The sequence below is a fragment of the Typopeltis vanoorti genome, chromosome 17, assembly GCF_054136105.1.
Source record: "Typopeltis vanoorti isolate ZY-2024b chromosome 17, IOZ_Tvanoo_1.0, whole genome shotgun sequence".
NCBI classification, from domain to species: domain Eukaryota; kingdom Metazoa; phylum Arthropoda; class Arachnida; order Uropygi; family Thelyphonidae; genus Typopeltis; species Typopeltis vanoorti.
Window position 1 is genome coordinate 104,369,714 of NC_143565.1, and position 26,580 is coordinate 104,396,293.

Here is a 26,580-nt window from a genome sequence, read left to right on the forward strand (position 1 = left end):
ACAAGTGTGTCATTTAGTTTTTTTTCAATTGAACATGGAGGCCTTTCTGATATAAAACAGCATTTGATGAAACAAAAACATAAATAGGCAGCAGCTGCTTGCAGTTCGAGTCAGGATGTTACATCATTTTTCATGAAAATTCAAAAGGAAAATTAATTGACGAAAGTAAATGTCTTGCAGCTCAAGAAGATTTGTTTGCATTTCATGCAGTGAAGCATAACCTTTCTTTGAGTTCAATGGACTGCACCTCTGCAATAGTGAGAAATTTATTTCAAAAGAAATTTATATGTAGGCAAACAAAGTGCCAATCAATTTTAGTGAAAGTCCTGGCACCTTATGCAATATTAAAAATAGCAATTGAATTGAAACAAGCCAAATATGTGTCAGTTATAGTAGACATCAAACCACAGAGATTTGAAGTTGATGCTTGCCCTTGTTGGGTACTTCATCTGAATTATTATTATTATTATTCAGGCCTCCATGGAGTCAGAAGACTCATTGTGGGAGGAATTATTCAGGTTAAAATGATAGATTTTCAGAACATAACAGGAGAAACAGCAGAACTGCTTGCAAATCATATATTGGATATTTTGCAGAAATAGCAGCTGACTGAGAAAATTATTGCATTTTTTTAGATAACTGCAACACCAACCTTGGTGGATTCAAACGAGGTGGTTCCAACAATGCATTTTCAAGACTCAACAAAGGGTTAAAAATGAATATTCATGCTATTGGCTGTGCTGTTCATGTAGTTCATAATGGTGTACAGACAAATGCTGATATTTTGACTATTGATATCGAAATAATTGTAAATAAAATATTTCATTATTTCCACATTTACACCGTGAGAGTAGAGGAATTGAAGAATTTCTGCGAAATATAAGAATTTACAGAAATTGAATACAAGTGTGTTCTTGGTAGTGTACAAACAAGATGGCTATCATTACTACCAGCTGTGAATAGTATTATTGACATGTATTATGGACTCAGATTTTACTTTTTGTCACAAGATAAATGCCCTACATTGTTGAAATCAATTTTCAGTAGCCAACAATTAATACTTTGGCTCCATTTCATGCAAAGCCAGCTGAAAATATTCTCAGCAACTGAAGTGGTAGGAAGAATTGGAATTGCTCAGACAGAAAATTACAAATAAGAAAGCTTTCAAATATTTAAAATGTCATCAATTATTTCAGAGTTCAAAGATGTGGGTGTCTTTGATGGGAAAATAATTTTTAGACACTACAGATTTATTTTATGATACTTTCCTTGAATATTTAAGCAAATGGACTTATCATTTCCAGCCATTGAAAGCATTTCACTGGATTAAGTTGCAAACTCCACTGACTTGGGCTAAAGTTGCAAGTAGCCTAAAAGTAATCTGTGATGACAGCATAATATTCAATATTATTGATGAAGACGAATTATTTGATGAAATCGGCCATATAAATAATGTTGTGAACTCCAAGATGGAAGAATGGAAAGACACAGACGCTGAAGTGGACAAAAAGTGGTGTGATGTGTTTAAGGTGCGTTTAAAAAAAAAAAAAAAAAAAAAAAAAAAAAAAAAAAATCCACTACAAAAACATACTGCTTGTTGTTGCGTTCGTTATGGCAATCTCAGGAACAAATGCAGCTGTAGAGAGAATTTTTTCCTCTCACGAGTTCTTTGTGGTCTGATGAAAAGAACCGCTTCAATACCAAGACTGTGAAAGCAATAATTGTGATCAAGACACTTTGACATTTTGTGTATTGACTTTTATGAGTACATCTTGAAAGAACCAACACTTTTGGAAGAAATAATGTCTTCATATAAATATAATAATAATGATGATGCTGATACTCCATAATTATAATTGCTCACTTCAGTCCTGTGTAGTGTAATTATAGTTATATGTTATTCCATTTTTATGTAGAGTGTACCTGAAGTGTCCCTTTTTTTAATTTGCTGAAAAATTCAAAATGTCCCCTTTTTTTTTGTTTTGAAAATCTGGTCACCCTATTCTAAAGCATTTCAGAGGCTTTTGCTTAACTGCAGGAGAGAAAAAAACGCTTATAAGAATGATTATCATTATATATATATATATATATATATATCCTAAATTTTAACAATAAAAACTATTGTCTTTAGCTTTCCATTAACTTTCCTGGTATTGAATTGCAAAGTACTTGAGCATGATTTCAGAAATATGTTTAAAGAAAGAAATTTTATTTATCTGCATGATTAGATTTACACAAGGAAGACAATTTACATCATCAGATTCCTGATATGTACCCTCATGGGGAGGGTGTAGATCAGGTTTGTCAAACTCGTTTACCTCCAAGGGCCAAATCAAGCCGCGGGCCGCAACAGAAAAAAAATCTCGAAATAAAGAGGAAACAGATTTTTTAATATTAACATTAGAGTATATAAGTACAAAATACGACCATGTTATAAAAATACATATAAAATATAAAGTTTACATATTTAAATAAAATTATACATAGCATTTTTTTGAAGAAACTTGACAATGCATTTCATTAACGAAATCTTCAAAATTTGGTTGAATTTGTTGAGCTAGTTATGTTCAATATTGCTTGCACATTCTGGTCTATTAATCTTGATCTTTCTGCAATTTTATTATTCTTGAAAGTTGAAAATAGTTGTTCACATAAATACGTGTTACCGGAAATAGATAAAATAAGCTTAATTGCGCATAACACATTGAGGTATCGATCGACTGATAAATAGTTAGAGAACTTTGGAATTCCAACATCCATATATTTTTGTTTCAATATGGAATCGCACTGAATTTCAATTAATTCCAACTGTCAATTGACATCAACAGTTTCAACATCAATCGATAGAGGAGAAGTAAATAGGTGAAACTGATTTTAATATTTCTTAAAATCTAAAAATCTTCTTTAGAATTCATTTTCTAATAATTTCATTTGATTGGCAGATTCTGAAAATTTCTGTTTCGGTGATTTTTGTAATAATGATTGATAACATTCAAAATGGGATTAATTTTCTTTTTGAATTTGTTTTTGCCAAAGTAATAATTTCTGTTTGAAAATGTTAATATTGTCAAATAACAGGGTAACTACTTGATGTTTGCTTTTGTAGCTTAAGATTAAGTTGACTAAGGTGACTTGTAATGTTTACTGAAAAAGCCAGGCCCTTTATCCATTGATCATTTTTTAATATTTCACATTCAAAATTTTTCCATTCTACAAAAATTCTACGTCCAGCAATTTGAAGAATCGCTTTAAAAGTTTATGACTGGAAAGCCATCTAATTTCTGTATAATAAGGTCATCATCATACGTATCAAGGATTTAGGCCTAGCATGGCCTGTTCCGACCTTAGAAGTCATCGTTGAATCGTTTAAGAGGACGTCCTGGTTTTCTTTTTCCTAATGGCTTGTACTTTAAGGCTTGTTTTGGTAATCTTTCTGTTTTCATTCTTTTGAACGTGTTCCATCCATTTATGTTTATATTTTTTAATTTTTTCTATTACTGGTTCTTGGTTTAATTCTTTCATAATATCTTATTTTCTTTTGTGATCAAATAGGGTATACTTTGCAGTTTTTCTCATAAACTTCATTTCTGCTGTTGTTAATTTTTGTCTTTTTGTTTTATTGTCCAGATTTCGTTTCCATACATTAAGACTAGTAGGGCTAATGTATTGTATACTTTTAGCCTGGTTTGTTTTTGAACTACGTTTGGTTTAAATATAGAGTTAATTACACCTGTTATTTTTAAATATTTTGCAATTTTTACGTTTATATCTTTTTCATTTTCATGCGTGATCATACATCCTAGGTAGTTAAATGAATTCACATGTTCTAAGATCTTGTTATCTATTACTATTTTAGTTCTTGCTGGATCTTGTCCTTTAAAGGCCATAGTTTTTGATTAGGTATAATAAGGTAGATCACTATATTCACTCTATATCTTCTGATTCTTCTAGCTAGTTACTAAATTGGCGATGATTAAGCCCACATGCACAAATATAACTTATATTACTGACATTTTATAGGACATGCCCAATATTTAAAACTTTGGAGCATAGTGTTTGCTGATGTATAATGCAATGCAAATGAAAATTATTATTACCTTGTTCTTTGCATTTTTCTGTTAAATTTGTAACAACTTCTTTAACAACACCAGTCATGGCAGGAGCACCATCAGTTGTAAGACAAACTAGCTTTTTTAACAGTAAATTGTATTCATTCAAAACTTCCATAAGGATGTCAAATATATCAACTCCAGTGGTTGTATCATGCATAGGAATAATTTCTAGAAGTTCTTCACTTTTAAGTTCATATCACATCCACGAATAAAAACAGCCATCTGCGCTATATCCCATACATCTGTTGCAAGGGAATAAGTCTGAAATGCTGGAATTATTAATTTTAGTTGATTCTTTAAGTTCCCGGCTATATCATCAATTCTGCTAGCAATGGTATTTCGAGATAAGCTTATGTTTTTAAATTTCTTTAATTGATCAGGACACAACACTTCAACTGCTTTAATAACACATTCGCAAATAAATTCTCCTTCAGTGAATGGTTTTGACTTGCAATTAAATGTGATAACAAATAACTGGTTTTACTGAAGCTCTTCTTCTTTCACTATGCCTTATCCCATGTTAAACGGGGTGGGCGTTCCCATCTTTAATCTTCTTCTTCCAGATTCTCCGGTCCAGGGCATCTTCCCGACTCCATCCTTTCTCTCTAAGATCCTCTGCCACCTTATCCCTCCATCTGAGTTTGGGCCTGCCTCTTTTTCCTCCTTCCCTCCACCTCCATATGCTCCACTCGTTTACCAACATACTCCTCACTCCTCTCTACATGACCGAACCACCTCAGCCTGCTTTCTTGTACGTTCTTACCGATCAGTCCCACCTTGATCGTCCCTCTGATGTAGGTCATTCCTTATCCTGTCCTTCTTTGTCACACCACTCATCCATCTCAACATCTGCATCTCCACCACCTCCATCTTCCTCTCCTGTGCCTTTGTTATAGGCCACCTCAGCCTGCTTTCTTGTACGTTCTTACCGATCAGTCCCACCTTGATCGTCCCTCTGATGTAGGTCATTCCTTATCCTGTCCTTCTTTGTCACACCACTCATCCATCTCAACATCTGCATCTCCACCACCTCCATCTTCCTCTCCTGTGCCTTTGTTATAGGCCACATCTCCACGCCATGGAGCATCGTTGGCCTCACCACCATCTTATACAGCTTTCCTTTCATCTTACAACTTGCTCTCTTGTCGCACAGGACCCCACTCATCTTCCTCCAGTTCATCCAGCTGCATGTTATTCGGTACTGTATTTCCTCATCCAGGTCACCATTCCTCTCGACGACCGACCTGAGGTACTTGAATTTCTTCCTTGAGGTTAACCTTTCACCCTGGAGTCGTATGATCATATCCTCGTCACTCCCTGTTGATATATATATTCAGTCTTTACCCAGTTAATTTTCATGCCTCTCTCCTCCAATACCTTCTCCACTCTTCCAGGGTCTTTTCAAGCTTCTCTCGGGATGATTCGCAGAGAACAATATCATCGGCAAATATCATGCTCCATGGCGCCTCCTTGACGTCCTTCACTACTACATCCATGACCAGATCAAAGAGGTAGGGGCTGAGAGCTGATCCCTGATGGAGCCCTACGGCAATAGGGAACCCCCTCTGTCATGCCGACACTAGACCTGACCTGAGTTTTCGCTCCCTCATACATCTCCTTCACCAATCTCACTTACTTTTCCGACAACCCCCCTTCTTCCTCATACACCTCCATACCTCCTGTTTGACCACTCTGTCATATGCCTTTTCCAGGTCTATAAACACCATGTGTAGCTCTGCCTGCATCTCCCTATATTTCTCCATCAATCGCCTTAGCGCAAATATTGCATCCGTTGTCCCTCTTCCTGGCATAAATCCAAACTGCTCCTCACCAATTTTTGTTTCCCCACTGTATCCTTCCTGAAGCTTTATTATCTTCAATAGGTTTGGTAAATACACTTTGTTGATTTTGAAGTTCAACTTAAATTCTGACAATTTATCTTCACGAAGTTTCGCAACATATTTATCATAGCTTTCTTTATGATTTGTATCGTAATGTCTTTAATATTACATTCTTTGCAAACTGCAATGGAGATTCTATATATCGGGCATAATTTTTTTTTCCTTGAATACAAAAATATTGTAACTCCCATTTTTCTTGAAAACTACAATGTTTTCCTTCAATTAATCATTTTTTACTCATACTGGTTGAAGGTTTCACATTATTTTTTACAAATTCTTTATTAATTATAAAGAAAACACTACACTTTCTTACGACTTGAGAATTGCTACCGGCTACCTCCACTGTGGTCAGTGGAGGTAGCCGCGTATGTAGACTTGCTCGTTAAAATTCGGAAGCATTCGATATTTATGCAGTGGTGTAACAAGACTTTTTGAAATGACAAATAGAACATTATTTCCTTTAGAAATTGCAGAGTAGTTTGGCATATAAAATAATCTTAAGTGGAAATGTTTATTTAATTTGGTGTTGTCAAAAGTTAAATACTGTAACCATGTTGGTTACAAAGTTTGGCTGGCAGCATATTATTTGTCAGTGGGCCTCATGCGGGCCGTGTATTTGATATGCCTGGTGTAAATGATAATACTACATGAAAAAGTTAGATCATTATTAACTTTCTATCAATCCACCTAGACCTTGGTCTTCCTCTGTTTTTTTTTTTTTTTCCCCATTCTGCCAAAAAACTTATTATGACTGTACCACCTGAGATCAGCTCTGCTAACACATCCCTGAATAATAACGCCATCCAATTTTTTCTAATATCCTCGTCTTAATATGATATTGCCATTGATGCCATCTGTTCCCTCTCATAATCTTTTTCAGAACTCTCATATCTGTGGCCTCCAGTCTTTGATGAAGTGTTTTTTTCTAACCCAGCTTTTGAAACTTATTTTTCAGCAGTACAAGTAAGCGTATTGTCTTTTATGATGTAATAGAAGCATAAAACATTTTCAGCAAACAAATAACTCGTGTCACTGGTTACTTTCAAAAGATTTTTAGGGTAGCATGATTTATTCCCAGAGATCATCTGAAAACAGGATATCAGCTGATTTGATTTTCAAACGAACTGCATACAAAATAGTATTACAATTAACTTCAGAAGCCTGATGAAATAGAAAATAATTTATTGTGGCACAGTTTAATTTAAGCATACCTGATTTAGGGATGGAAATCATGTTAAAAAAAGTGCTGTAATTATCTGTTTGTTCATGAACAGCTGCATATACAAAACAGTGAAGAGACAAGCATTCATATGTAATATGCACCTCTGATGGTAAAACAAAGAACTAGACATATCTGAGAATTTGTAATTTGGTTATACATGATACTCTAATTGATATTCAGATAATATAGAAATCACTGTAATCTAGTTATATATTATGTATTTTTTTTAAAGAGTAGATTCCATGTTGTTATGCAGTAAATAATGTAAATGTTTCTACATGAGTATCTGTTATAGCTCCATCATTGAAAACATTATGTCTGTTAACTGTTATTCAGTATACTTTGGATCAGAATTGCCTTCCTAGGGAAGTAAGGTAAGGTTGCACTATCTTTCATTAGCATATTTAAATTATTTTTATGTAACATAGGCAATATATTAAATAAGTGTGCCATTAAAGAATTTCTTCTTTATAAAAAGAACCTGTTTAAAATATTTTTAACTTAAGGAAAGTTTACTTGCATGATACAGAGTAATTTGGGGGTTTTCATCCTGTGAAACCGGTAAACTGACTACAGGATGAAATTTCTTGCATGATTTTTTTTTTTTTTTAAACAAACGGGGGAGGCAAGAATGCATATGGAGTTTTGTAAAATACTAGTCATTCTTTGTAAGATTTGTCTTAGAATTTTTTGAGCCATTCATTTGTCCACAACAGTTTTGTTCATTGAGTTAATAAAAAGAAAAGAGTATGGACCTTTAGCATCATTTTTTATTTTTATTATTTTTTACAGAACAAAAAAAAATTACATTCTGTTGAACAAGTAGAACATACATAATAATGTGAAAGTAGAACAATCTTTCACATTATTATGGAAAATAACTCTGCCGTGCTTATGATTGAAATTGTTTCAATAATATTACTAGGTTTAATAACCAAGCATAATGATTGCTCAGATTAAGATATACAGCAGATTGTTAAAATGCATTTCAAGGCGACATCATATGACCATACTAGTATGCAGAGACTGCACATATCTTTTGTTGGGCACTCCTTAGGAATATATTGCATCTATATGACCAGGCATCCAATGTTCTTTTCCAGATATTCGGCAAATAGCCTATCATTGCCATTAATATTTTTTCAGAGATCTCCCTCCTGTTTCACCTTCATCCATAGATTTATTCTTTCTCCAGTGTATTCATTGGTCTTCTGGGTGATAGCGTAAGGCCACACTTGATTGAATAGTAATTTTGGATGCCACTCATGAGTTCTCTTAGTCTGATCAATACTGTTTTGTCCATTTCATTAAAATATGGTCTTCCATAAGAGACTGTAGTTTGACAGAGCCTTTTGGTTGGAAAGACCTGGGTCAAATTCCAAATCTTTCCAACCAAGTTTGAATCTCATGAAGAACCTTTATCAGATTTCTTAATAATCATTAATACTTAACATTGGAGATGGTGGGATGGTATTTTAGTATAAAGACCATTTAGTTGATTCATATCTCCAGATTGGACAATACAATGTATTTTTCATCATAAAAATTCAGTCATATTTCATTTCAAGTATAGCAGCTAGAGTGAGAAAAGTTTATAGATGGGATATATGTCTGTGTGAAACCAACCAAGTAAGTGTTTGCTTATTTTGTTTTTATTTTTTTTATCTGATCCACAAATGAAAAGTTGCAATATCTATTAGTGCATCAGTGTAGAATGTGTATAAAAGAGAGTGAAAAATATCTAAACATGTTTTCTTAATAGTTGAAGGTTGTAGTCTTTGGGAAATGCAGAGTGAGGGATGCTGTTCCAAAGAATGGAGATAGATGAAATGGAGGAAAAGTTGGTTTGATAAATGTGGAGGTGAGTGGTAATTGAAGGTTGACCAGCAGCTGCTCTTGTTCTTACACTTTTGGAAGAAAGTGGAGAATAATAGTCACCAATTCAGCAGAGCATTGACCGTGAAAGTACCTAGAAGAGACATAAGGTAGAAACTGAACGTATGTAAGAGAGAGGGATTGGAATGGATCTATGCACAAGGGATCATCAATTAGCTGAATGGATCAAGTAATGTTTGTGAGGCTTTGGATGTGCCACTTCAAATGTGTGAGCAGTATTATCTATACAAAGTTTCCATCTGTCTTTACATTCATTTAATATAGATGGAAATTTTTGATTCATCTTTCTGTTTTGTATACTTATTAGTGATACTGTCATGTTCTCCTTGATTACTGCTGTTTTTATTCCTGTAAGATGTGGCTTAGAATCTTTTGCCATGCCTTGATATTCCTATGCCTCAAGGTATTCTTGGCTGTATCCCTGTATGATCACGGGGCCGGTTTGCCTGCTTGCGGGATGAAAAACACCAGATAAACTGGCGGAAAAAACCCTACTGCCCACACCCAAGACCGGCTAACTTGGCTATGGCTGAGGAAGATCCTTCAGCTCCTCACGTCTCCGACGGGAATCGAACCTAGGACACTCCTTCCCCAGGTATATGGTTGCGAAGTGCAAAGCCACTAGGCTAACCGCACGGACTTACCAAGATCTATGGTATGATGAAAACATTCAAATCAGAAAACTACCCTTTGTAGACATCTGATAACTTGGAAAATATCACTCTAGAAGAATTAACAGAAGCATTAACCCAAAGCAAAACAGGAAAGGCTCCAGGAGAAGACAATATAAACTTGGAACTTATCAAATATGCAGGACTTGAATTCTCACTCAGGTTACTTAACTTTTATAATATGATCTGGAAAGAAGGAAAATGCCCACAAGATTGGACCAAAGCAGTAGTTATTTCCATCTACAAAAAAGGACACAAATCTGATTGTAACAATTATCGTGGAATCAGCTTACTTAGTACCTGTTATAAAGTATATGCAAAAATATTAGCATATAAACTTAAACATATAGTTGACCCAAAATTAATAGAAGAGCAAAATGGATTCAGAAAAGGCAGGTCTTGCATAGACTGCATTTCCGTTAAAAATATTACTTGAAAAACACAGAGAAATGAACATAGAAACACACATAGCTTTTATAGATTATACCAAAGCATTTGATAAAATTATCAGAGAAAAACTATGGGAAATCCTAGAAGAATATGAAATACCAAACCAACTCTTTAGAGCCTTATATAATATATATCAAGATAATAAAATATCTGTGAAGTACAATAATTCAACATCAAGCTGGAAACCAATAAATCGATGAGTATGTCAGGGTTGCCCTCTCTCACCAGTTTTATTTAATATATACATAGATAAAAGAATGGAAGATAACTAATGAAGGAGGATTCAAGATAAACCGTAACACCAGATTATCTACTCTTCTTTTTGCTGATGACCAAATAATCCTTGGAAATAATGAAGATGAGCTACAAAAATCATTATGCAGTCTAAATAATCTGATAAAAACATATGGTATGGAAATATCAACAGACAAAACAAAAGTCATGGCCTTCAAAGGTGTTAATCCAATAAGAAGCAAAATAGTAATAAACAACAAAATAATAGAGCAAGTAAATACATTCAAATATTTAGGTTGCACAATGTCATATGAAAATGAAGCTGATATAGAACTAAAGATATCAAACTTTTTAAAAGTAACAGGCATTATAAATAAAAGTTTTAAACCTAATTATGTACAAAAACACACACACGAATAAGAATCTACAATACAGTTGCTAAACCAACCTTACTTTATGGCAGTGAGATATGGACAATAAAAAAAGCAGATGAAAGAAGAATTGAATCATCCGAAATGAAATTTCTGCGCAGAACTGAAGGAGTCACAATAATGGACAAAATGAAAAGCAGCGAAATCAGAAAAAAACTTGGAATTACAACCTCTCTAAATGAAACAGTGATTTGCTATAGAGAAAAATGGAAAGAACACATACTAAGAATGAATAGAAGCAGAATACCTAAACAAATTCTAAATTACCACCCAAAAGGTACTCGATGCAGAAGAAGACCCTTAAAAAGATGGAATTGAGTCTGGAACAGGCCACTTGGCCTATAAGTCTGGAAAGGAAGAAGAAGAAGATGGCACATGTTTTGGCAAAATTGCAGCTGGTGACTTTCATATGCTAAAAATATTAAAGATCATGAACTTGAGATAATTAATAAGCTTTTAAATAATGAAAAGTTTTTATATCAGTGATGGGAAAAAGTTTTGGCGACTAGAGGTTCTTAACATCAGTTGTAGTTTTCAGCTGCCTGGCCTTGTTCTTACAGTGGGCTATGTGTTTGTTGGTTAGTGTATTTCATGTAAAACAAAATTTGACTTGTGCGTATTGTAAAAATTAAAAAAAAATGTTGAATAACTTATAAGCACATAAAATGATTTCACCTGTAAATAGTTGACATGCCAGCAGAATTTTCGTACATTCCGCCTCTGGCACATATGTCATAGGTTTGCATGCCAGTCCTAGGTGATTCCTTTCTTTGTTCTTCATGCATCTTCAACTTTCTGGAATTCATTTTGCACTTATTCTGATTCTTCACCTCTATTATTTTAATTTTTTTAAATAAATTTCTTTCTCTCTCCTTCACCATTAGATAGATGCAAATAATTTTCCTGCACCTTAATCCTTATCGTTCTAACTTCTTTTTATTATTATTTCTCATTTTCCCTAAGAAACCATTGAGTTTCTGCTGTCCTGTAACCATCTTCCTAGACTGCCTATCCCATTCGTAACTTAACAATAAAATCTAATTATAAAGAATTATTTTAAAACATAATTATTTAAATAATAATTTGACTAATGATATTGTAGTATCACCAGAAGAATTACAGCACATCTGACTGAGTGATTAGTGTATTCATTTTCCAACCAACAGGTTGCAAGTTCAAATCCTGTTGGCATAAATGTTTGTGATTGATTTTCATTGTCTGGTGTAACACCATCCAAGTAATTATTGGAAGCCCGTGGCTTGAGAAAGTTCCATGTTTGGTCTCTAGAGCAGGGTTTTCAGATTATGTAAAAATAATATACAGCAACCTTTGGTGCTGATGAAAGCCACATTTAAAAAAAAAAAAAAAAAAAAAAAAACATGACTATATAATTAAATGAAGTAAGGAAATACTTCAGAAATAAATAAATAGAACAAAATGAAAACAGGTTGAGATGGTGAAGTCATGTATATCTGTAGCAGTTAATTACATGTGACCATAACTGTGATAAAGAAATATCTGCTACAATAATATGCCAACATTTAGGCCAATCACAAATATTTATGACAAAATGAAGAGTCAAATGTATGGAGGAGGAAATTGAACATTTAAAGAAGAGCATAACTGATGTAAATGACAAGGAAGTTAATAAGAATAAACAAATATCTAAGGATGATAGGGTTGCTTTTTATGGTGACTCAATCATTAAAGGTGTGGTAAAAGATGAAGTGGACAAGACATGTTTTACGGGTGGTACAATAAAAAGAATATCAGACATTGTGCATAGATAGAAGGAACGGGTGTCAGAATTAGTGGTAGAGGTGAGCACAAACAACCTGAATAGTGAGATAAAGAATGTAGAAAGGGATTTGAAGAAGTTGTTGCAGGAAGTGAAGAATAATAGTGTCATGGGAAAGTTAGTTTGTTGCCTAGATATGGCAGTAGTGAACTAAGAAGGAGAGCAATGATACTGAATGACAAAATGGCTGAATTTTGTCAGGTGGAGAGTGTTCAGTTAGTGAATTTTTGGAATGAATATGAAGAGAAGTTAGAATGGTTCAAAGCTGATTGAATGCATTTGAATGGGTTTGGTGTTGGTTATTTGGAGCGATTGTTGTTTAATAAGAGTGCATAGGGTACATATGAAATAAATACCACTAAGAGTCAGAGAAACAGGTTGTGGAAGGATGGGAATACAGGCGAGGAACTGATTATAGCAGAGCAAAGTGATGCAGTGCAAAATGGTGGGGAGATCATAAGAATATAAATGAAAATCACAGTCAGGATCAGGGAAATGGAGATGGCCTCAAAGAGTGGCCAAGTGCTATGCTTGTATACTTGTATGGAGTATCAAAAATAAAGAGGTTGAGTTTGTAGCATTGATTGAATGAATATGCCCAAAGATAATTGGCATGAGTGAAACTTGGTTGACTGAGGATGATATACTGTCAGGACTTGAAATGCTAGTATATAGAATTTTCCGAAAAGGATAGGAAGATCAAAAGAAAAGGAGGAGTATTGTTAATAGTAGCAGAGGAAGTGTGTCCTTCAAGAGTCAAAGTGAAAATAGTAGTATGTGTCAAGATTTTGAAGCTGTTTGGTGTGAAATTGAGATCAATAAAATAGTATATCTAATAGGGTGCTGTTATAGGCCAAGGATGTGAAGAGTATTGATTGTGAAATGTTTAGACAAATTAGTTGGGCAAATAAAAGGAAGGTGATCCTAATAGGAGATTATAATTATAGAACTGTGGATTGGAAAGAAGAGATAGTGTGTAGTAACAAGGAGGGCAAATTTTTTGAGTTTCTGCAGGATAACTGTCTAAAGCAGAATGTGATGGAAGCAACACAATGTTTATCGGCGTTAGATTTGGTGATATTTTCAGAAGATGTGGTTGCGAATGAAGTATCAACACTGACACCTGTTGGTGAAGGTGATCATGAGGTATTAGTTTGGAAGGTAGTCAAATAGAAAAAAAGTTATCAAGAAGGTCTATATGTGGAACTATAAGGTGGGTGATTATCAGAAGCTCTGTTGTCAACTAGCATCAATACATTGAGTTGATGAAATGTGTAGAAAAGATGTTGACAGTGCATGGGAAATGATAAGGCAGTATCTAACACAAGCAATGCATAACTGCATACCAAGAGTTAAGCAAATAAAAAGAGTAGGAATGAGAAATCAAGCAAGCAGTGTTACAAAAGAAGTTGTTATGGAGGAGTACAAGACAGTTTACAGTGGATAGCTGCATGAAGAATATAAAGTGCAGGCCAGAAAAGTGATAGTCATGGTTAAAAAGGAAAAAGTAGAATACGAGAGGAGATTGGCCAGTCAGGTAACCCAAGCCAGATAGATAACCCAAGGGAATTTTTCTGCTATGTGACAAGCAAGAGGAAAAATAATTATGACAGGTTGATGCTGGTGGATAGGTATGATAACAGAGTAACCATAGCAAATGATATAGGGGAATTATTTAACGAGCACTTCATTGGTGTATATCATAGTGGTGTATTGGCTTCACCAAAACTAGCCAGAAAAGCTGGTCACTTCTGAGAAAATTACGTAGTGCAGAACCAACAGCATAGGCTACCAGAGATAACTCCAGACCAAATGGCTAATCATCTACTGAAAACCTCCAAGATATGTCCCAGCTCCACCAGGAAAATAACCATGCAATCTACCATCAGAAAAAACCTGAAGCTTCCTGACTTGTATATCCAGTATCTCTTTAGGAGAGGTATAGGAAGCCTTAAAACTCACCAAGAATGGCAAGGCTGCAGAAGTGGATGGTCTTTTCCCTGAGTTTTTCAAACATCTTGGCAAACGAGGTCAAACATGGCTGGCTGTCCTGTCCGGTTGTTATGATTTTTGAGAATCAAAATCACAACTGGAGAACTACCAAAACTATGGCAGGAAGCCAAAATAATTGCTGTGCCTACACCAGGAAAAGATCCAAATAATGTCAAGAATATCTGACCTGTCTCCTTGCTTTTCTCCACCTTTAAGCCTTGTTGAAAGAATACTCCTTAAAAGAATTTTGCCACTCATTAAAAGAGCACTCTCGATTGAACAACTTCTTTCCTTCAAGCAGGGAAGAAGTTGTTGTAACCAGGTCCTGGCTTGACAACCCAGATTGAAGCAGGCTTCCAGAAGAAATTTAAATCTGGAGTCACTTTCATTGACCTAATATCAGCTTATGACAGCCTGGATCAAGGGCCTCCTCCTAAAACTTGGCAATATTATAAGGTGCAAAAAAACTTTCCAACTCTTTAAATCCATTCTCTCCAACAGAAAGATCTGGATCCATATTGGTGGAAAAAAGAACAGACCCAGATTCCTCCACAACAGCTCCCACAGGGCTCTGTGTTAGCCCCTTTACTCTTCAACATCTATATGTATGCCAATGACCTAGCAGTCCTCAGTCTGCTTCCTTTGCCAACTTGGAAACAACCTTGAACACAGATCCAAACATCCTGGAAGAGTACTTCAAGCAGTGGTACCTGAAGTGAAATCCAACAAAAACTGTTCACAGCATTCCACCTAAATAATGCCGAGGCAAATCGACACCTAAGCCTCTCTTTCTGTGGCAAGGTGGTGGAACATGAGCCTCATCCGAAATACCTTGGAGTGAGCCTGTACAGAAGCCTAACCTATAAAAGGCACATCACTAATCTGTCCAACAAAATTAAAACGAGAAATAATATCATTTCAAGGCTTGCTGGAACAACCTGGGGTTGTGGGGCAGAAGTCCTAAGGTCATCTGCACTAGCTGTTGCATTCTCTGCAGCAGAATACTGTGCCCCATCTGGGAAAGAAGTGCACATACTAACATCAAAGATACCCAGCTAAACTCTACCATGTGTACAATTAATGGGACATTGAGAAGCACCCCCTCTTCCCTGGCTGCCTATCCTATCCAACATTGCTCTACCAAATATACAGAGAAGACAAGCCTTGATTAAAGAATTTAATAAAGTAATGAGCAACCTACTCCCGCCCCTGCACTGGATTCTCAAAAATCCACCTAGTCTTTGCCTAAAATCGAGAAACCTTTCTGGCCAATGGACAAACTCTCTTCAGCAGCCTTACCATCAACATCTGACATGTGGAGAGAACACTGGTCCGGCAATCTCTCAACAAATGGTTTTCTGGTTGAAGATCCCTGTGCTCTGCAGCCTGGTTTTGCTCTTCCTAGGAAGATTTGGTTATCTGTCAACAGGATCAGAACTAATCAGGGCAGATGTAGCTACCTACAACACAAATGGAAACTGTCAGACCACCTTATTGTGACTGTTTTCCCCATAGCCTAGACAATCACTCATATTGTGAACGATTGCCCGAGATGCCAATTTCATGGTAATCTCCAAGACATCCACGAGGTGACGGACAAGGCCTTGGATTGGCTTTCTGGACTAGACATTAACTTATAGCTGCATTGTATTCTTTTTTGCCATAAGAACACTAATATTAATAGTGGTATGAACGATGCTGTACAATATGTAGAAGGGAAGCAAGAATTAGGAGAATTAAAGATGAAAAAATCAGACCTCTATCAAGTGTTGCTCGGGTTAGATGTTAATAAGGCTGAGGGAATGAATGCCATATCGCCACATATTTTTAAAGAATGTGCAAAAGAGTTAGCTATGCCCCTGTAATTTAATGAGTCTTGCAGCGGAGTAAGATTTCTAACGTGTGGAAAGAAGGTAAAATAATACCTCTCCATCAGTATGGTTCGAGAACAGAAGTTTCCAGTTATATACTGTCTGCATATCTGCAGTTGTAATCAAAATGTTCGAAAAATTGATTAGAAATAGAATACAGGATTGGGTTGATGAACATAAGATTCACTATGCTGATTAGCATGATTTTATTTATTTATTTATTTATTTTTGGCTGCCCTGGGCACACATTTTTGGAAAATCATGGTTTGGAAATAGGATGGGAATTTTGAGCAGAATGAAGAATGAAATCTCCATTCCAAGGTGTATAATTTCTGGAAGAGAAAGAAGATCACAAGTATCTGGATCTGCAGAATAGAAACAGTAGTCTGACCATAGAAAAGAGTAAAAGTCATGGAGATCTTCTCACTTAGCATTAATGTAATGTCAAACTACATGAGGTTAATGGCTGAGAGGAGGATGTTCCATGTTCCATGAGAACATGGAATGTCCTCCTCCTCCTCTCAGCCATTTACACAAGAAATGAAACTTGGATGAGATTGTGAACTCGGTTACCAAGAGGAGCAGTCATCTCTACAGTGTAGAGGCAATACAAAATTTTAAAAAATAATAAATCTTTTGTCCTTTAGCTATTTTCTCAGAAGTTCCTGAGGTATATGAGATAGAAATATTCAGTGTCCACCATTCAGATGGTTCTGTGTTTGTTTATAGACACACACTGGAAGATAAATACCTACGTAAGCAATCACACCATTATCCAACACAACAGTATGGGATATGAGGACTCAAATTGATAATGTTTTGAGGACCCAGGACTATTTGTTCTAGTAAAACAGTTCTTGTCATAGAATTCTACTGGCTTTACCACTTTTTTCACTTGGCTATAGCTCCACATAAATATAATACTATATGTCTCACTTACCTCTACAAACACACAAAATCAAAGAACTACTATTCCCATTCCATACCCCTCCTTGTGGGGCACCTGTTCAACAGTTGAGGGGACCTCCCAGTGTTGGTACTGGCCCTTTTTGTTCTTCCTCTTCTTCTTTGCTTTTCTTTCCATATTTTCTTCACTCTACTTCTCCAGAGTCTTTTCTTCCAGAAGACTTCAGAAGCAGGGCACTGGAGCCTGAAGTATTTGGAAAGCAATGAGCTTCTCTCCAATACACAACTTTGGACCATTTGTTTATAAATGTGCATAAGAGACACATTCCTGAAACAAGATCATCTGGTTTTGGTGTTCTTTGACATGGATAAAGAGTAGCCTGGATATGTGGCATATCAAAAAAACCTAGGTCGAGGACACCCTGTATTTCTTAAAAACTTTGTCTAACTGAGTCAGTCAGAGTGGGAAGTATGCTATCTTGGCCATATCATCAAGAACGTGATGTTCCCAAAGCTATAACTTAAGTGTGATCCTTTTTGCTATCAGCGTTAACTCAATCATTGAACAGTTTCCTCCTGCTGTAGACAGTGCTCTATATGTTGATGACCTCACAATTTAAGCTCACTCTTATAACATGAGGGTAAATGAAAGGCAACTACAATAAACAGTTGATCATAAGCTCTTAGTAATGAGTTCAAGTTTTCAACACAAAAAAAGTATATATGTACACTTCAGCCAAAACCGTTATTTTCTTGGCAACAAAAGTAAAGTCTTGTGGGATTCATCTTTGACAGAAAACTTGCATTGCACACATTCGTCAACTAAAAGAGACCTTGATTCTATTTCATGCTCTGTCCTCTACTGAATGGAGGTGCAGATTGATCTTCATTGCTTCATCTTTGTCATGCATTTATACATTCAAAGCTGAATTATGCATCTTAAGTCTGTGGTTCTGCAAGTCAGAGTGGCCTGTGATGGTTGGATCCCAATCAACATCAGGGTGTATAAGTAGCTACTGGTGCCTTTTGCATATTGCCTGCCCAGTCTTTATTTTGAAGCAAATGAACCAGCTCCATCGTTTAGATGGAAACAGTTCTCTTAACTAGACCTTTAAAATAGTCTTTCAGAGCATCCTACGTTGACTAGTATCTTTGCATTTGGGAAGCTCAATATGACACATGTGAGACTGTCATACATCCCATTGGTATGTGTATGTTAAAGAGATTATGGAAGCTGTTGGCATGAATGTTGACAACATTATCTACACCAAACATAGCAGCATTCCTCCATGTCAAGTTTGTACTCCATCCTCTGTATTGATGGTTCCAAGATCTGAGCCTTCAGTTGGCTGTGCTGTTGTATTTCCTGATTTTACTATATCCATCGAGATCCCACTTCATTGCAGTGATTGTACAGCAGAGTTGCATGCTATTCAGTTTGCACTTGTGCATATAATAAAAAATTGCTACCAGAAGTGTGTCATTTATACAGACTCATTGAGTTCTTTACAGGACATCTTCTTATCCGTGTATAATCCACATCTGGTGCTTTGTGAAGTTTTATAACTGTTGTAGAAAATGAAGACCCTTATTTTGATAATTTTGATGTTCTGTTGTGCTAAATTCCCAGCCATATTGGAATTATGGGAAATAAGTCTGCAGATATAGCTGCCAGATCAGCTTATACCTTTTCAATGTACTGCTGGACAGTTCCATATGTTGACTACAGACAATTTATAAGATCAAAGCTAATTACTCATTGGCAATCATCATGGCAAGAAGCACTGACAAATTGCACAAGATTATATCTGAAATTAAGTATTGTCAGTCTAATCAGTGTAGAAACAGAAGCGAGGAAGTTGTTCTTGCTGGTCTCTGCATTGGTTACAGTTATCTTAGACACTATTATTTACTGAGGGCTGATGACCACCTATATGCAAAAGAAATGCAACACGTATCTCACCATTTGTCATATTCTAGTAGAATGCCAACATCTCACTTGAGAGAGAGGAATGAAATTTTTATTTATCTGGCTGAGCCATGTACACTCATATAAATTGGATGAAGTTTTTAAAAGAATTAATTTATATAATTACATTTGATTGTAAATGCTATTTATATATAGATACTGCATTGTGTAACTCAGTGATTTTCAACCTTTTTCATAATATGACACACCTAGACTAAATATTAAAATTCTGCAGCACACTGAAAATATATTCTTTTAATTTTTGTTGCAAAAAATAGGCATAATTTTGATTGATTTACACACACAAGATATTAATAATAGTAATTACTTATCCTTTTTGCTCCAAAAAAATTATACTCAAAAACAATACTCAAAATTATTTTTAAAATTTTTTATTGATTTTTTCAAATGAATATTAAATGTATTAAATAATATACATACTTGCAGCGAGGTCGAATTTTAGATTGGCATACTCTTAAATCATCTTCCACCGCGATCTATTTTTGTTCTTAATAATATTCATTGCGGAAAAGCTTAATTTGCACAAATATGACGTGGAGAATGGAAGAAGTACAGTAAAACCCTGAAGTCACGCGGTAGGTGGGACTAACAAAAAGCAGGTAAGTCAAATTCGCGTAACTCAGGGTATAATTTTGCATGTAATTTATATATACAAACATACAATTGGGACCAAAGGTTTATAAAAACACCTACATTTTTTAAGAAATATAATCATAAGTGTAGTTTTTGCACATAAAAGAAAGAAAGATATTTCGATGTCAATGGTTTCATAAAAATCTAATAGATTCGTCTGACGGCATAATGTCTTTTTCTTGTCACACAAAATTTCTTCATAGCAAGCTAATGATTTTTTTATTCCTTGCCTTATGGCTACAATTCGTTCCTCGTTAGAAGCTATGTCCTCCAAAATCTGTAGACCTTTCTTTTATGATTGTTCTTACTGTGAATTCCTGTAAATCAAACTTCTTTGCTAGCTCACAAATTTTCATTCCGCCTTCAAAATCCTTAATAATGTTGAGTTTTGTTTCCAAAGTCAATGTTTTTCTTTTCTTGCTAGCTGTAGAAGAATCGGACTTGCTTCTTTTGGATGACATTATTATTTTTTATGTGATAAAATTTTTATCAAGAACATAACATTAAACAATCGCAAGGTTTGTAGACTATAAAAATCATGTATGGATGGCGACCGTGCGAAACACGTCAGTGCTTGTTCACAGCATGTGCGACACTGGCGAATGCAGCTGGTGCCTGAAAGATATGACTAGTGGTGAGGCGTGAAGCGGGACGGGAATATGTACATATAAGAAACCACGTAACTCCGGATTCGCGTAAGTCAGGGTATGACTGTACTTCTATTGCTTTTTTGGTAATATTGGGAAATTCACTTTTTAGAGATAACCAAAACGAAGTATAATCTTTACATTTTTTAATTTACAAGCACTTAAGACAAACGGATCTCTTATCTAATCAAAGGATGATATGTCAAACAAGGGAAAATATTTTTCAATATTTGTATTTAGTAATCTTAAGGTATGTAAAATTAGATCTATTAGATTTTCATTCAGTTTGCACTTTTTCGTTAAAAAGTGTAAGCTGAATGTTTATTTAGTTCAAACATATTTACTGCATTTTCTTTTCTGATTCTTTCTTCCCAAAGCATTAGTTTTTCCTTGAATGCATTAATTTTATCAGTGGAAGTAAGAATGTTTTCACAGTCTTCCTGCATACTTTTATTTAAGTGTATTTAAAGATTGAAATAAATCAGCAAGAAATGCAACCTTACTGCACCAAAACTCGTTGCTAAGAATCTGATAATTCAGATTGTCGAGTTGTCAAAAAAATTAGACTTTCCTCTTTTAGTTCATAAAATCTTGATAAAACTCGTCCACGAGATAACCATCTCACTTCTTTCTGTATTAACAACTGCATGTAAAAAGCTTCCATTGAGGAGCATAGTGCTGCAAACAATCTCGATTGTAACGGCCTGGCTTTTGTATATTGATATTGATAATTTTCATAGTCTCGTCTAGTACTTTTTTAAGCAGGTACCAATGATTTTGACACTAGTACTTCTCTATGGATAAAACATTTGTGTAAAAATAATTCTAAGATTCTTATTTTGAACCATTGTAACAAATCCTTTTACATTTCCTGACATCGAGTGGGCACCATCCGTGCAAATACTGATTCAAGAATCCCAAGAAAAGTTACAGCAATTAAAGTAATTATCAACAACATCAAAAATATCTTGGCCTTTTGTTGTTTCCGGGAGTGGTCGACAAAATAAAAACTGTTCTATAATATCTTCCTTATAAATAAATCTACTGAAGGCTAGAAGTTGAGCTTTACCAGTTACATCAGTTGATTCGTCCAACTGAATAGCAAACATATCTGCTTCTTTAATGTGAGATACGACTTGCAACTCAACAAAGCAATCATCGACCTTTGGCCAAATCCTGAATACGTTGATAAATGGTGTTATCTGACATAGGAATTTTTAAAATCTCCTTTTCATATTCCTTGCCAAACATGATATTAACAATTTTACATCATGCTAGCAGAATTACAGATTCTGCAATTGTGTGAGATTTCATTTTTTAACAACAATTTCTGCGATTGTGTAATTGGCTTCTTGGGCTTTTTTGGACACAGTTACAAATTTAGTCCATCTTTTTGCTTGAATAGTTTTATCCAGTACAAGTCTTTTAAAATATTCAACCGGTTTTTCGCTCAAGTGAGAATGTTTAGATTGTTAATTCACTTGGAACCATAGCGTTGTTTGCTAATTTTTCACCACAAGCTACGCATGTTGGACGTGGTAGATCTTCTTGACTGGAAATAAAGCCAAATGACAAATAATTTTCATCGTAATGCCAAATGTTAGTTTTTAATTTAGTTTTAAAAGAACCAGTACTAGATATGGTATCAGCTGCTGATGTGCTGGGCAAAACTAGCTTCACTTTCTTCGTTGTTTTTAAATTTTCGTTTTTTATTACAAATTTATCCATGTTAAAGGAATACTATTGAATAAAATTAACTAAATGAAAAAAAAAATAAAATAAAATAAAAGAAATCTTACCAGTTACCTTCAGGTATAGACCATATTGGTCTATTCCGTTCTCATTATCCATCCAATATCCTTTTTTGAGGTCTACCCTGCCTTCTCTTTCCAATTGACATATTTTAGTATTTGTTTAGGATGTCGGGTGTTGACCATTCAGTTTACATGTTCAGTCCATTTTTGTTTGTAATTGTTTCATTTTTCTTCCATTGATTTTGTTTTTAGTTCTTTTAAAATGTCTTCGTTCCTTTTTTGATCTAATAATGTGTATTTTGCAGTTCTTCTCATAAATCTCATTTCACTTATTTTTATTCTTTGTTTATCTTGTTTGTTTATTGCCCAAATTTCACTGCCATATAATAATAATATGGGCACTGCTAAAGTATTGTATATTTTCAAGCGTGTTTCTTTTTGTACTATATTTGAGTGAGTAGTCTATTGCATAACCTCAATGTCAATACATCTGTGGGATTGGATGGTATACCAGCTCGTGTTGTACGAGAATCAGCTAAAGAATTGTCAGTACCCTTGACCATTTTGTTTAATTTGAGTCTTGGGTCTGGGTTAGTACCGAGCGGGTGGAAAGAGGGGAAAATAGTTCCACTGCATAAAGGTGGTTCCAAGACTGCTGTTGTAAATTACCGACCAATTAGCATATCAGGAATCATTGTCAAGGTCTTAGAGAAATTAGTCAAGAAAAGAATACAGGATTGGATAGATGAAAATGGGATATTGTATGGGGGACAACATGGTTTTGTGAAGGGTAGATCATGCCTCAGTAACTTGCTCACGTTTTATAACACAGTGACGGCTGAACTGGATAGGGGTAATGGGTTTACAGTGATACTACTGGACCTTGCCAAGGCCTTTGATAGGATACCACATGGAACCCTAATCAGTAAACTGGAGCAGATGGGTATAGATATAGGGTTGGTGAGATGGATAAGAGGGTGGTTGAAGGAGAGATATCAAAGAGTGGTTTATTCAGGAGTGGAGTCTAAAAGACGTCTTGTGACTAGTGGAGTGCCACAGGGCTCTGTTCTTGGACCACTGCTTTTCAATTTGTTCATCAATGATATTGGAAAGGATCTGAGAGGAAGTGTTCACTTGTTTGCTGATGATGCAAAGTTGGGTAGAGCAATTGTGAGTGCACAAGATGTCAAAAATTTTACAGGATGATTTGGATAGTTTGGAGGACTGGGCTAGGAAAAATGGATGTCAATTTAATGTGGCAAAGTGTAAGGTTATGCACTTTGGGGTGAAAAGAATAGCAGCAGTATATCGCATTGGTGGAATCATACTCCAGGAGATTGATGAGGCCAGGGATTTGGGAGTGTTGGTGGATAGGGAGTTGAAGTTTAGGGGCACATTGCAAAAGTAACTAAAACAGCTCACCAAATCACTTGGCTTCTGAAAAATACTTTAACATGCAGAGACAAACAAGTTGTTGTTCCTCTGTATCGAGCCTTGATAAGACCCCATCTGGACTTCTGTGCCCAGCTATGGGCACCAGGGTTTCTTCGTGATGGGGAGGAAGTGGGGAGGGTCCAGAGATGAGTGACCAAGATGATAGCAGGTCTGTGGAATGAACCTTATGAAAATAGGTTGAAGATTTGTGGGTTGCAGAAATTGGATGATAGGCGAAGGAGGGGTGATATGATTGAGACATTCAAATTACCGAAAGGTTTTTATAAGATTGATCCAGAAGATATTTTTGAAAATATGACTGGTGGTGGGAGGACTAGGGGTCATGCATGGAAGCTGGGCAAGAGCGTGGTGGACAAGGGTGTTAGAGCTAGGTTCTTTACTTGGAGAGTGGTAAATGAGTGGAATAAGCTTCCAGAGTCTGTTGTGGGTGCTACGACCGTGAATGAGTTCAAGGCAAGGTATGATAGATACTGTGTGAATGTTGAATAGTTGTTCTTGACATGATGTTAGGGCCTCCCTCGATGAGTCTGTCGACTCCTTGGAGTTTCCCGGAACAATAATAATAATATTTGGGTTGAGTGTTCTATTTATCAGGCCTATAATCTGTAAAAATTTTAAAGTTTTTAATTTTATGTCTTTTTCTCCTTCATATGATATTTCACATCCAAGATAACTGAAAGTATTTATCTGTTCTATTATTTTATTATTAATAACTATTTTGCTTCTAACTGGAGTTTGTCCACAAAATGCCATTGTTTTAGTTTTATCTATGGAAATTTTTATTCCAAACTGTTTTACTGTAATGTTTAAATTATATATTGCTCTCTGTAAATTGTCTTCCTTATCTGATATTATTACCTGATCATCTGCAAATAATAGCGTCTTTATTTTGTTATTCTGGGAAATTTCTATATCTTGATTGTTTAAGGTGTTCCACTGTATTAATATACCTTAAAAAATAAGAGAATTAAATGAAGTTATTTGTGAACACACTTATCAAAAGATTAAAGCTAATTAACACACAATTTTAAACTGATTCTCCAACTGTAAGTTTTGTAAAATATAAATAAGGGAACTTCAAGTGCTGATGCAAGACCAGACACTGATAAATAAATGCGCAAATTACGACATTATTTCTTTCAATTAATTTGTTTTCACAGATCTCGCGGCACAACGGTTGAAAATTGCTGGTGTAACTTAATTTTTTAATTAAATTTTTGTACATTATTATTTACTAATTTATTTCTTTTATGACTATTTATTAATATATTGTGTACTGCTGCAACCTTTAAAAAGGCACAGTACAATCTTTGCTGTCCTTACACCAATAAACCATAAACTAACCAACCTATTCCATATATCCAGGGTACATCTGAAAAGATAGCTCATGTTTCTAAAGAAATATAACCATCTCATCACCTTCAAAACACTGTATAAAGCAATCATCAACCTATGAACGTGTCTGTTCATCCTGATCCACTCACCAAAGGAAACATCTCATCTTATATATAACATCCTGGAATATATGAAGTGCACTGTGACTGTAACATGGCATGCTATGGACAGACAGGATGTGTTAACATCTGTCTGGGGGAGTGCAAAAAATACATTCACTACCATCATTATGGGCAGGACTTACAGACACTTTTACAGGTTTAAACAAGAAAGACAGTAACGTTAGTTTTGTTCTATTTTGTAGCTTCTGCTTTTCTTAATTCTTTCCTTTTTTTTTCTTTTTTTTTTTTTTATTTTCTTCCAGGTGGGAAATTACATCAATGACTTTAAATAATACTATTACTAGGCCGCATCCCAGTAATGGATAATTTGCTGCCATGTTGATCTTGTATTTTTAGAAAATGCCCAAATTGCTGCCTTATTCCACAGTCCAGTAATGATTCGGGCAAGAAGTCTGGAGAATAGCTCAAGTGTTAAATTGTACATAACAGGCCACCTTACATTCTTTATATATTTGTGTTGATGTTTATACTATTTTATGTGTATAGTGCAAAAAACTCTGTGAACCTTTTTTTTTTTTTTTAAGATTGCATAAATTCCCATGACATTAGTAATGAAACTAAAGAGTTAAATTTTATGAAAGATAATAATAACAGAACATGCTGCCGTCAACAGTTAAAACTTACAAACTCAGTAATAAGATTCTCTGACCCGGTGACATCTGGATTGTTCCATTCTTATTTTGTTATTGACAATTTCTTAATTTAATATCCTTGTTGAATTGAATGCAATTAATTATATATAAAAAATTTGCCCCATCAAGAAATGTGTTGACCAGGTAATGTGTTCTCTCATGGAGAAGAACAGATGCAGCCTGTTGACCCTTCATTAAAAAGTGTAGTCAATCTTAAACTGTAATAAAGTATATTTTTGAAGAACGTTGCACTCCTCTAATCTTTTTTGTGTTGTGTATGTGAAATGATTTACCTTATTTTATTATATTCTTCAGCAGCAGCATATCTAGGTTTTAGTGCCCTTAACAAATTCATAGCTAAGTGCCTTTACAATGTGACACTTTTGATAACACCAGTACCCTTGGCATGCCCAGATGCCAGCCAAAATGTTTCTATACCACTGCTCTTTACTGTCAAAAGTTTTCGAG

General features: G+C 35.1%; 1 protein-coding gene across 4 annotated transcripts in view; it reads left to right on the forward strand.

Moving 5' to 3' along the window:
- The window catches only part of LOC150097733 (kelch domain-containing protein 3), a 178,315-nt gene extending 151,959 nt beyond the window's left edge, over positions 1-26,356 (forward strand). For all 4 annotated transcript variants that reach the window (XM_090407769.1, XM_090407768.1, XM_090407766.1 and 1 more), the window contains 2 exons: positions 7,531-7,609; positions 25,723-26,356. In XM_090407769.1, the coding sequence (XP_090263895.1) occupies positions 7,531-7,609; positions 25,723-25,786 (143 nt within the window). In that variant the 3' untranslated portion in view covers positions 25,787-26,356. The remainder of the gene's footprint in view (positions 1-7,530; positions 7,610-25,722) is intronic.
- Positions 26,357-26,580: the final 224 nt, after the last annotated feature.